The sequence below is a fragment of the Salvelinus namaycush genome, chromosome 1 (assembly GCF_016432855.1).
Source record: "Salvelinus namaycush isolate Seneca chromosome 1, SaNama_1.0, whole genome shotgun sequence".
In the NCBI taxonomy this organism is placed as follows: Eukaryota; Metazoa; Chordata; class Actinopteri; order Salmoniformes; family Salmonidae; genus Salvelinus; species Salvelinus namaycush.
Window position 1 is genome coordinate 3422796 of NC_052307.1, and position 12443 is coordinate 3435238.

Here is a 12443-nt window from a genome sequence, read left to right on the forward strand (position 1 = left end):
CTCCCGTATCTTATTTTTTTTGTTTGGTTAGCTCCAACAGTACAGTAATAACATAGCAAATATGACTTGTGTTTCTAGCTCCAACAGTAATTACCCACAATATGCTTTGTGTTTCTAGCTCCAACAGTACAGTAATACCTAAGGCAATATGCTTGGTTTCTAGCTCCAACAGTAATACCTAACCAAAATATGCTTGTGTTTCTAGCTCCAACAGTAATACCTAACAATAGGCTTGTGTTTCTAGCTCCAACAGGGTTAACAAAAAATTACCTAAGTAATATGGCTTGTGTTTCTAGCTACTCCACAGTAATACCTAGCATATGCTTGTGTTTCTAGCTCAACAGTAATAAACGTAGCAATATAATATGCTTGTGTTTCTAGCTCCAACAGTAATACCTAGCAATATGCTTGTGTTTTCTAGCTCCAACAGTAATACCTAGCAATATGCTTGTGTTTCTAGCTCCAACAGTAATACCTAACAATATGCTTGTGTTTCCAGCTCCAACAGTAATACCTAGCAATATGCTTGTGTGTTTCTAGCTCCAACAGTACAGTAATACCTAGCAATATGCTTGTGTTTCTAGCTCCAACAGTACAGTAATACCTAGCAATATGCTTGTGTTTCTAGCTCCAACAGTAATACCTAGCAATATGCTTGTGTTTCTAGCTCCAACAGTAATACCCAGCAATATGCTTGTGTTTCTAGCTCCAACAGTAATACCTAACAATATGCTTGTGTTTCTAGCTCCAACAGTAATACCTAACAATATGCTTGTGTTTCTAGCTCCAACAGTAATACCTAGCAATATGCTTGTGTTTCTAGCTCCAACAGTAATACCTAGCAATATGCTTGTGTTTCTAGCTCCAACAGTACAGTAATACCTAGCAATATGCTTGTGTTTCTAGCTCCAACAGTAATACCTAACAATATGCTTGTGTTTCTAGCTCCAACAGTAATACCTAGCAATATGCTTGTGTTTCTAGCTCCAACAGTAATAGCTCACAGTATACCTACAATATGCTTGTGTTTCTAGCTCCAACAGTAATACCTAACAATATGCTTGTGTTTCTAGCTCCAACAGTAATACCTAGCAATATGCTTGTGTTTCTAGCTCCAACAGTAATACCTAACAATATGCTTGTGTTTCTAGCTCCAACAGTAATACCTAGCAATATGCTTGTGTTTCTAGCTCCAACAGTAATACCTAGCAATGTGCTTGTGTTTCTAGCTCCAACAGTAATACCTAACAATATGCTTGTGTTTCTAGCTCCAACAGTAATACCTAGCAATATGCTTGTGTTTCTAGCTCCAACAGTAATACCTAGCAATATGCTTGTGTTTCTAGCTCCAACAGTAATACCTAACAATATGCTTGTGTTTCTAGCTCCAACAGTAATACCTAGCAATATGCTTGTGTTTCTAGCTCCAACAGTAATACCTAATAATATGCTTGTGTTTCTAGCTCCAACAGTAATACCTAACAATATGCTTGTGTTTCTAGCTCCAACAGTAATACCTAGCAATATGCTTGTGTTTCTAGCTCCAACAGTACAGTAATACCTAGCAATATGCTTGTGTTTCTAGCTCCAACAGTAATACCTAGCAATATGCTCGTGTTTCTAGCTCCAACAGTAATACCTAACAATATGCTTGTGTTTCTAGCTCCAACAGTAATACCTAGCAATATGCTTGTGTTTCTAGCTCCAACAGTAATACCTAGCAATATGCTTGTGTTTCTAGCTCCAACAGTAATACCTAACAATATGCTTATGTTTCTAGCTCCAACAGTACAGTAATACCTAGCAATATGCTTGTGTTTCTAGCTCCAACAGTAATACCTAACAATATGCTTGTGTTTCTAGCTCCAACAGTAATACCTAGCATTGTGCTTGTGTTTCTAGCTCCAACAGTAATACCTAACAATATGCTTGTGTTTCTAGCTCCAACAGTAATACCTAGCAATATGCTTGTGTTTATAGCTCCAACAGTAATACCTAGCAATATGCTTGTGTTTCTAGCTCCAACAGTACAGTAATACCTAGCAATATGCTTGTGTTTCTAGCTCCAACAGTAATACCCAACAATGTGCTTGTGTTTCTAGCTCCAACAGTACAGTAATACCTAGCAATATGCTTGTGTTTCTAGCTCCAACAGTAATACCTAGCAATATGCTTTTGTTTCTAGCTCCAACAGTACAGTAATACCTAGCAATATGCTTGTGTTTCTAGCTCCAACAGTAATACCCAACAATATGTTTGTGTTTCTAGCTCCAACAGTACAGTAATACCTAGCAATATGCTTGTGTTTCTAGCTCCAACAGTAATACCTAACAATATGCTTGTGTTTCTAGCTCCAACAGTAATACCTAACAATATGCTTGTGTTTCTAGCTCCAACAGTAATACCTAGCAATATGCTTGTGTTTCTAGCTCCAACAGTAATACCTAACAATATGCTTGTGTTTCTAGCTCCAACAGTAATACCTAACAATATGCTTGTGTTTCTAGCTCCAATAGTAATACCTAACAATATGCTTGTGTTTCTAGCTCCAACAGTAATACCTAGCAATATGCTTGTGTCTCTAGCTCCAACAGTAATACCTAGCAATATGCTTGTGTTTCTAGATCCAACAGTAATACCTAACAATATGCTTGTGTTTCTAGCTCCAACAGTAATACCTAGCAATATGCTTGTGTTTCTAGCTCCAACAGTAATACCTAGCAATATGCTTGTGTTTCTAGCTCCAACAGTAATACCTAACAATATGCTTGTGTTTCTAGCTCCAACAGTACAGTAATACCTAGCAATATGCTTGTGTTTCTAGCTCCAACAGTAATACCTAACAATATGCTTGTGTTTCTAGCTCCAACAGTACAGTAATACCTAGCAATATGCTTGTGTTTCTAGCTCCAACAGTAATACCTAGCAATATGCTTGTGTTTCTAGCTCCAACAGTAATACCTAGCAATATGCTTGTGTTTCTAGCTCCAACAGTAATACCTAGCAATATGCTTGTGTTTCTATCTCCAACAGTAATACCTAACAATATGCTTGTGTTTATAGCTCCAACAGTAATACCTAGCAATATGCTTGTGTTTCTAGCTCCAACAGTAATACCTAACAATATGCTTGTGTTTCTAGCTCCAACAGTACAGTAATACCTAACAATATGCTTGTGTTTCTATCTCCAACAGTAATACCTAGCAATATGCTTGTGTTTCTAGCTCCAACAGTAATACCTAGCAATATGCTTGTGTTTCTATCTCCAACAGTAATACCTAGCAATATGCTTGTGTTTCTAGCTCCAACAGTAATACCTAGCAATATGCTTGTGTTTCTATCTCCAACAGTAATACCTAACAATATGCTTGTGTTTCTATCTCCAACAGTAATACCTAACAATATGCTTGTGTTTCTATCTCCAACAGTAATACCTAGCAATATGCTTGTGTTTCTAGCTCCAACAGTAATACCTAACAATATGCTTGTGTTTCTAGCTCCAACAGTGCAGTAATACTTAACAATATACACAAATCCAAAATATTTAAGGAAATAAGAAACGAGCAATGTCAGAGTTCGGAATATAAAATATATGTATATGAATGGTGTGTATAGACAGTATGGACAGTATATGAATAGAAAAGCTGTGTACAGCAGTATTTACTATATATAGCATGGGTAAGACTTGACTAGTATATAGTATATACATAGGACCTGTCATTCAAGGGATTTTCTTTATTTTTTACTATTTTCTACATTGTAGAATGATAGTGAAGACATCACAACTATGAAATAACACATAAGGAATCATGTAGTAATCAAAAAAGTGTTAAACAAATCACAATATATTTTATACTCTTGATTCTTCAAAGTAGCCACCCTTTGCCTTGATAACAGCTTTGCACACTCTTGGCATTCTCTCAACCAGCTTCCCTATTTTAAATAAGGTATTTGTTTTAAATTTTTAATACATTCGCAAACATTTCTAAAAAACTGCACCTAAAATGACTCTGACCATGAGAAACAAGATTATCTTGTCTGATGAAACCAAGATTGAACTCTTTGGCCTGAATGACAAGTGTCACGTCTTTAGGAAACTAGGCCCAAGATATAATATGGACTTGGTCTTTTACCAAATAGGGCTATATTCTGTATATCAACCTTACCTTGTCACAACACAACTGATTGGCTCAAACACATTAAGAAGGAAATAAATTAGACAAATTAACTTTTAACAAGGCACACCTGTTAACTGAAATGCATTCCAGGTGACTTCCTAATTTTTTTACTATTTTTTTAATTTAACCTTTATTTCACTATTTTGGGCTCCCGAGTGGTGCAGGCACTGCATCTCAGTGCAAGAGGCATCACTACAGTCCCTGGTTCGATTCCAGACTGTATCACATCCGGCCTGATTGTCCCATAGTGCGGCGCAGATTTTGCCCAGCGTCGTCCGGGTTTGGCCGGGGAAAACCGTCATTGTAAATAAGAAGTTGTTCTTAACTGACTTGACTAGTTAAATAAAGGTTAAATTATATATAATTGTTTACATTAGTATTCAGACCCTTTGCTATGAGACTCAAATTGAGCTCAGGTGCATCCAGTTTCGACTGATCATCCTTGAGATGTTTCTACAACCTGATTGGAGTCCACCTGTGGTAAATTAAAATAATGAGACATGATTTGGAAAGGCACACACCTGTCTATATAAGGTCCCACAGTTGACAGTGCATGTCAGAGCAAAAACCAAGCCACGAGGTCGAAGGAATTGTCCGTAGAGCTCTGAGACAGAATTGTGTTAAGGCACAGCTCTGGGGAAGGGTACCACATTTTTTCTGAAGCATTGAAGGTCCCCAAGAACACAGTGGTCTCCAGATTTCTTCAATGGAAGAAGTTTGGATCCACGAAGACTCTTCCTAGAACTGGCTGCCCGGCCAATTGAGCAATCGGGGGAGAAGGGCAAAGAATCCGTTGGTCACTCTGACAGAGCTCCAGTTCCTCTGTGGAGATGGGAGAACCTTCCAGAAGGGCAACCATCTCTTCAGCACTCCACCAATCAGGCCTTTATGGCAGAGTAGCCAGCTAGAAGCCACACCTCAGTAAAAAGCACATGACAGCCCACTTGGGGTTTGCCAAAAGGCACCTAAAGGACTCTCAGACCATGAGAAACAAGATTCTCTGGTCTGATGAAACCAAGATTGAACTCTTTGGCCTGAATGCTAAGCGTCACGTCTGGAGGAAACCTGGCACCATCCCTACGGTGAAACATGGTGGTGGCAGCATCATGCTGTGGGGATATTTTTCATTAGCAGGGTCTGGTAGACTAGTCAGGCTCGAGGGAAAGAAGAACGGAGCAAAGTACAGAGTGATCCTTGATGAAAACCTGCTCCAGAGCGCTCAGGACCTTAGACTGGGGCGAAGGTTTACCTTCCAACAGGACAATGGCCGTAAGCACACAGCCAAGAGAACGTAGGGGTGGTTTCAGGACAAGTCTCTGAATATCTTTAAGTGGCCCAGCCAGAGCCCAGACTTGAACCCAATCGAACATCTCTGGCGAGACCTGAAAATAGCTGTGCGGCAATGCTCCCATCCAATCTGACAAAGTTTGAGAGGATCTGCAGTGAAGAATGGGAGAAACTCCCCAAATATAGGTGTGCCAAGCTTGTAGTGTAATACCCAAGAAGTAAATGTGATATTTCTGTTTTTATTTGTAATAAATTTGCAATTTTTTCTAAAAACCTGTTTTTGCTTTGTCATTATTGCGTATTGTGTGTAGATTGATGAGGGGGAAAAACGATTTAATCCATTTTAGAATAAGGCTGTAACATAACAACATGTGGAAAAAGTTATGGGGTCTGAATACTTACCGAATGCACTTTAATAAAGTGTGTTAAACAGTATGTAAACATTATTAAAGTGACCAGTGTTCAATGACTATGTACATAGGGCAGCAGTCTCTAAGGTGCAGGGTAGAGAACCGGGTGGTAGCCAGCTAGCAACAGTGACTACGTTCAGGGCAGGGTACTAGTTGGAGGCTGGCTAGTTGTGACTATTTAACAGTCTGATGGCCTTGAGATAGAAGCTGTTTTTTAGTCTCTTAGTCTTTGATGGACCTGTACTCTGTCTTCTTCTTCTAGATGGTAGCGGGGTGAACAGGCAGTGGCTCGGGTGACTGAGGTTCTTGATGATCTTCTTGGCCTTCCTGTGACATCGGGTGCTGTAGATGTCCTGGAGGGCAAGCAGTGTGCCCAAGGTGATGTTTTGGGCTAACTGAACCACCCTCTGGAGAGCCCTGTGGTTGAGGGCGGTGCAATTTCCGTACCAGGCGGTGATACAGCCCGACAGGATGCTCTCAATGGTGGATTTGTAGAAGTTTGTGAGAGTCTTCGGGGCCAAGACACATTTCTTTTAGCCTCCTGAGGTTAAAGAAGAGCCGTTATACCTTCTTCACCAAGAAGGTGAATGTGGATGGACCATTTCAGGTTGTCAGTGATGTGCATGCTGAGGAGCATCAAGCTTTTCACCCTCTCCTCGGCCCAGTCGATGTGGTTGGGGGTGTGTTCTCTGCTGTCTCCTGAAGTCCACGATCTGCTCCTTTGTTTTGTTGATGTTGAGGGAGAGGTTATTTTCCTGGAACCACTCCACCAGGGCCCTCACCTCCTTCCTGTAGGCTGTCTTGTCATTGTTGGTAATCAGAACTACCACTGTTGTGTCATCTGCAAACTTGATGATTCAGTTGGAGACATGCATGGCCACGTATTCATGGGTGAACAGGGAGTACAGGAGGGGGCTGAGCATGCACCCCTGTGCTGCCCCCATGTTGAGGGTCAGTAGTGGGGTAGGCCCGTCAGGAAGTCCAGGACCGCGTTGCACAGGGTAGGGTTCAGACCCAGGGCCCCGAGCTTAGTGATGAGCTTGGAGGGCACCATGGTGTTGAAGGGTGTAGTGGATGAACAGCATTCTCACATAGATAGTCCACTTGTCCATGTGGAATAGGGCAGTGTGCAGTGCAATGGCGATTGCATCCTCCGTGGCTCTGTTGGGATTGTGTTTTCCACGAACAAGGTGTTTAGCTTGTCCATGAGCAAGGCATGGCTGGTTCCCCCTTTATAATCTGTGATTGTCTGGAGTCCCTGCCACATACATCTAGTCTCTGAGCAATTGAATTTCGACGTCACTTTGTCCCGGTACTGTCGTTTTGCCTGTTTACGGAGGGCATAGCGGGACTGTTTGTACTCGTCCAAGTTCCTAGTCACCTTGCCGTGGTTAGCTGCGGTGGTTGGTGCTTTCAGGTTTGCGCAAATTATGTAATCTATCCAAGGTGTTTGGTTTGGATAAGATCTAATCATCACATGGGGACAACATCCTCTGTGCATTTCCTGATGAAACCAGTCACTGAGTCAATACTATTTTTAGAGGAAGTTTCTGACTATAAGAGGGGGGGAGCATAATGGAGGAATGATCAGATTTGCCGAAGGGACGGTGGTGGAGGGCCTTGTAGCCATTCCGGAAGAGGAAGTAGCAATCGTCAAGATATCTTGATGAGCGAGTAGCACACACTTCGGTAGCGTTTTCCTCAGATTTCCTTTAGTGATGTCCCCAGCTAAAATAAATGCGGCCTCAGGATATGAAGTTTCCATTTTGCACGAAGTCTAGTGCAGTTCCTTGAGATCCGTCGCAGTGTCGGCTTGAGCGGGAATATATACGGCCATGATGACCAAAGATAATTCTCTGCTGTCTCCATTTTGATGGTGAGGTATTCCAGATTGGGAGAACAAAAGGATTTGAGGTCCTGTACCAATCACACCATGAGTAGGTAATCATGAAACACACACTTCCACCTTTCTTTGTTCCTGGGATGGACAGAGAACCCCTGGAACAGTATATCTGGAGAGAGGCATGACCCTCAACTCGTGTACTTTATTGTCCAGGGACTGAACATTAGCGGGCAATATATTTGTATTTTTGTATTTATTAAGGTTCCCCATTAGTTCCTGCCAGGGCAGCAGCTACTCTTCCTGGGGTTCAACAAAATTAAGGCAGATATAAATAAATAAATAAATAAATAAAAACATTACATTTCGCAACAGATTTCACAACACTTTAAGTATGTGCCCTTAGGCCACTACTCTAGTACCACATATCTACAGTGGTTCCTCCTTTAAAAGTTGTGTCATACTGCGGCACACCTTGTGTGCTGCCGCAGCATTCTGTGGCATGTCATATAATTGTCAGCCATTTTTTTCTGTTACTGCAAGTTACTGCTAGTTGGACCACCAGAGGGCATCTTTGAGAGGCATTTCATAGTTTTCCGTATTGGCATTACTAGAGAGTTTAAAACCTTTTTTGTAATAACATAGTATATGGGATTGATTTTAAGAAATTTGGTTTAATTCATTTGATTAATATTATGATGTTTCTATTCAGAGAAAAATGAAAAAACAAAATCCTCAGGATTTCCGTTAGGATAGAATGGAAAATATGGCGCTGTACAACGTGATGGTCGGGAGGCTACAGGATTGTACAACGTGATGGTCGGGAGTAGGCTACAGGGTTGGAGGATTCTAAATTGTTTGCCTTCATTAGGCAACTTTGTTCCAATATTTCTGTAAATCAGTGATATGTATTCCCATAGCAATTCGTTATGGATCCATAACTAAATCAACATCTGCATTTTGAAAAAATATTTATTTATCATTATTTTATTAACTTCTCTTGGGTAGGGGGCAGCATTTGAAATTTTGGATGAAAAGCATGTCCAAATTAAACTGCCAGCTACTCATCCCCAGAAAATAAGATATGCATATTATTAGTAGATTTGGATAGAAAACACTCTGAAGTTTCTAAAACTGTTTGAATCATGTCTGTGAGTATAACATAACTTATTTAGCAGGCGAAACCCCGAGGACAAACCATTCAAATTTTTCTTTTTTGAGGTCATTCTCTTTTCAATAATTTTTCATTGGGAAACCAGATTTCTAAGGGACCTTCTTGCAATTCCTACCACTTCCACTGGGTGTCAACAGTCTTTAGAAATTGATTGAGGTTATTCCTTTGTGTAATGAAGAAGTACGGCCATCTTGAATGAGGGTCACTCGAAGTGTCCTGTTTGTTAGAAGCGCGTGACCAGAAAGCTAGCTATAGTTGGTTTTAATCCTGTATTGAACGCAGATCATCCCGTCTTCAATTTTATCGATTATTTACGTAAAAAAATACCTAAAGTTGTATTATAAAAGTAGTTTGACATTTTTTGGCAAAGTTTGAGATATTTTGTAATCACGTTTCACAAGTTGGAACCGGTGTTTTTCTGGATCAAACGCGCCAAATAAATGGACATTTTGGATATATATCGACGGAATTAATCGAACAAAAGGACCATTTGTGATGTTTATGGGATGTAATGGAGTGCCAACAACAGAAGCTCGTCAAAGGTAAGGCATGAATTATATTTTTTATTTCTACGTTTTGTGTCGCGCCTGCAGGGTTGAAATATGCTTCTCACTTTGTTTACAGTGTTGCTATACTCAGATAATAGCATCGTTTGCTTTCGCCGAAAAGCCTATTTGAATTCTGACATGTTGGCTGGATTCACAACCAGTGTAGCTTTAATTTGGTATCTTTCATGTGTGATTTAATGAAAGTTTGATTTTATAGTAATTTTTATAGTAATTCATTTTAATTTGGCGCTCTGCATTTTCTCTGGCTTTTTGCCAAGTGAGACAGTAGACTGATCCCGCCTAAACTCAGATTTTTGGATATAAATATGAACTTTACCGAACAAAACATGCATGTGTTGTGTAACATGAAGTCTGATGAAGATCATCAAAGGTTAGTGATTCATTTTATCTCTATTTCTGATTTTTGTTACTCCTCTCTTTGGCTGGAAAAATGGCTGTGTTTTTCTGTGACTTGGCTCTGACCTAACATAACCGTTTGGTATGCTTTCGTCGTAAAACCTTTTTGAAATCGGACACTTTGGCTGGATTTACAACAAGTTTATCTTTAAAATGGTGTAAAATGCTTGTATGTTTGAGGAATTTAAATTATGGGATTTCTGTTGTTTTAAATTTGGCGCCCTGCAGTTTCACTGGCTGTTGACGAGGTGGGACGCTACCGTCCCACTTACCCTAGTGAGGTTAACGAAATGTGTTTATTTGTTTATTAGGCTACTGTGCAGTCTACAATACATATTATAGTAAACATGAGAAAGTGCCTAATTCCTTACATAAGGGAGAGCAGGCCATGTCTGTACTACAGAATACGGGGCACGCGGAAGGCAGGTGTTATTTTATAGTTGTGATGTCTTCAGTATTATTCTACAATGCAGAAAATAGTAAAAATAAAGAAAAATATCTATTGCGTGCCTCACAGTGTGCAGCTTGAGCCCCACCCTCTTCAACATACTGTATAAATCAATGAATTGTAAGGGCACTAGAACAGTCTGCAGCACCTGGCCTCACCTGACTAGAAATCAAAGTAAAATGTCTGCTGTTTGCTGATGATCTGGTGCTTCTGTCCCCAATCAAGAAGGGCCTACAGCAGCACCTAGATCTTCTGCACAGATTCTGTCTGACGTCGACCCTGACAGTAATTGTCAGTAAGACCAAAATAATGGTTTTCCAAAAAAAAGGTCCAGTAGCCAGGACCACAAATACAAATTCCATCTAGACACCGTTGCCCTAGAGCACACAAAAAACACTATACATAACTCGGCCTAAACATCAGCGCCACAGGTAACTTCCACAAAGCTGTGAACGATCTGAGAGACAAGGCAAGAAGGGCCTTCTATGCCATCAAAAGGAACATATCATTCGACATTCCAATTGGGATCTGGCTAAAAATACTTGAATCAGTTATAGAACCCATTGCCCTTTATGGTTGGTGAGGTCTGCTCACCAACCAAGAATTCACAAAATTGGACAAACACCAAATGAAGGCATTCTGCAAAAATATCCTCGGTGTAAAACGTAAAACACGAAATAATGCATGAAGAGCAGAATTAGGCCGATACCCACTAATTATCAAAATCCAGAAAAGAGACATTAAATTCTACAACCACCTAAAAGGAAGCAATTCCCAAACCTTCCATAACAAAGCCATCCCCTACAGAGAGATGAACCTGGAGAAGAGTCCCCTAAGCAAGCTGTCCTGGGGCTCTGTTCACAAACACAAACAGACCCCACAGAGCCCCAGGACAACAGCACAATTAGACCCAACCAAATCATGAGAAAACAAAAAGATAATTACTTGACGCATTGGAAAGAATTAACAAAAAAACAGAGCAAACTAGAATGCTATTTGGCCCTAAACAGAGAGTACACAGTGGCAGAATACCTGACCACTGTGACTGACCAAAAATTAAGGAAAGCTTTGACTATGTACAGACTAAGTGAGCATAGCCTTGCTATTGTGAAAGGCCGCCGTAGTCAGACCTGGCTCTCAAGAGAAGACAGGCTATGTGCACACTGCCCACAAAATGAGGTAGAAACTGAGCTGCACTTCCTAACCTCCTGCGAGATGTATGACCATATTAGAGACACATATTTCCCTGAGATTAGAAAGACCCACAAAGAATCTATTTTTGATGATCTCTCATATTTATTGGGTGAAATACCACAGTGTGCAATCCCAGCAGCAAGATTTGTGACCTGTTGCCACAAGAAAAGGGCAACCAGTGAAGAACAAACACCACTGTAATTACAACTCATATTTATGTTTATAGATTTTCTCTTTTGTACTTTAACTATTTACACATCATTACAACACTGTATATAGACATAATGACATTTGAAATGTCTTCATTCTTTTGGAACTTTTGTGTAATGTTTACTGTTCATTTTTTATTGTTTATTTCACTTTTGTTTATTATCTATTTCACTTGCTTTGACAATGTAAACACAAGTTTCCCATGCCAATAAAGCCCTTTAAATTTAAATTGAATTGAATTGAGAGAGCGGGAGAGAGAGAGTGAGAAAAAGAGAGGGGGATGGGAGACAACAGAGAGAGAGAGAGAGAGAGAGAGAGAGAGAGAGAAAGAGACTTAGAGTCATGCAGAGAGAGTGACAGACGGACACCTCCCCCACTAAAAACTGAAGGCAGAGAGAGAGAAACTGCAGAGCAGAGTAGGAGTGAAAGAGGAAGAGGGGGTTCTTCCATCCGTCGGTCGGTCAGACAGGACAGCTCTACTCACTGTCGGATGCTTTATCACCTAAGAAAGGTTCCTGCTCCATCATGTCCATGGGGATCTTAATGCTGGGGACATTCTCAGTGTAGGGGAAGTCAGACTGTGGGGGACATAGCAACAGATAGTGACTGTAGGGGACAGAGTAACATAGTCTAACTGTACATAGCAACATATACTTTGACTGTACATAGCAACAGATGATCTGACTGTAGGGGACATAGCAACAGATACTCTGACTGTAGGGGACATAGCAACAGAT

The 12443-nt window shown here is 40.4% G+C and overlaps 1 protein-coding gene across 1 annotated transcript in view; it reads right to left on the minus strand.

The window, feature by feature from the left end:
* The window catches only part of LOC120050101 (electrogenic sodium bicarbonate cotransporter 1-like), a 150561-nt gene that overhangs the window by 9459 nt on the left and 128659 nt on the right, over positions 1–12443 (minus strand). Inside the window, exon 21 of the mRNA XM_038996746.1 lies at positions 12187–12284. Within this exon, the coding sequence (XP_038852674.1) occupies positions 12187–12284 (98 nt within the window). The remainder of the gene's footprint in view (positions 1–12186; positions 12285–12443) is intronic.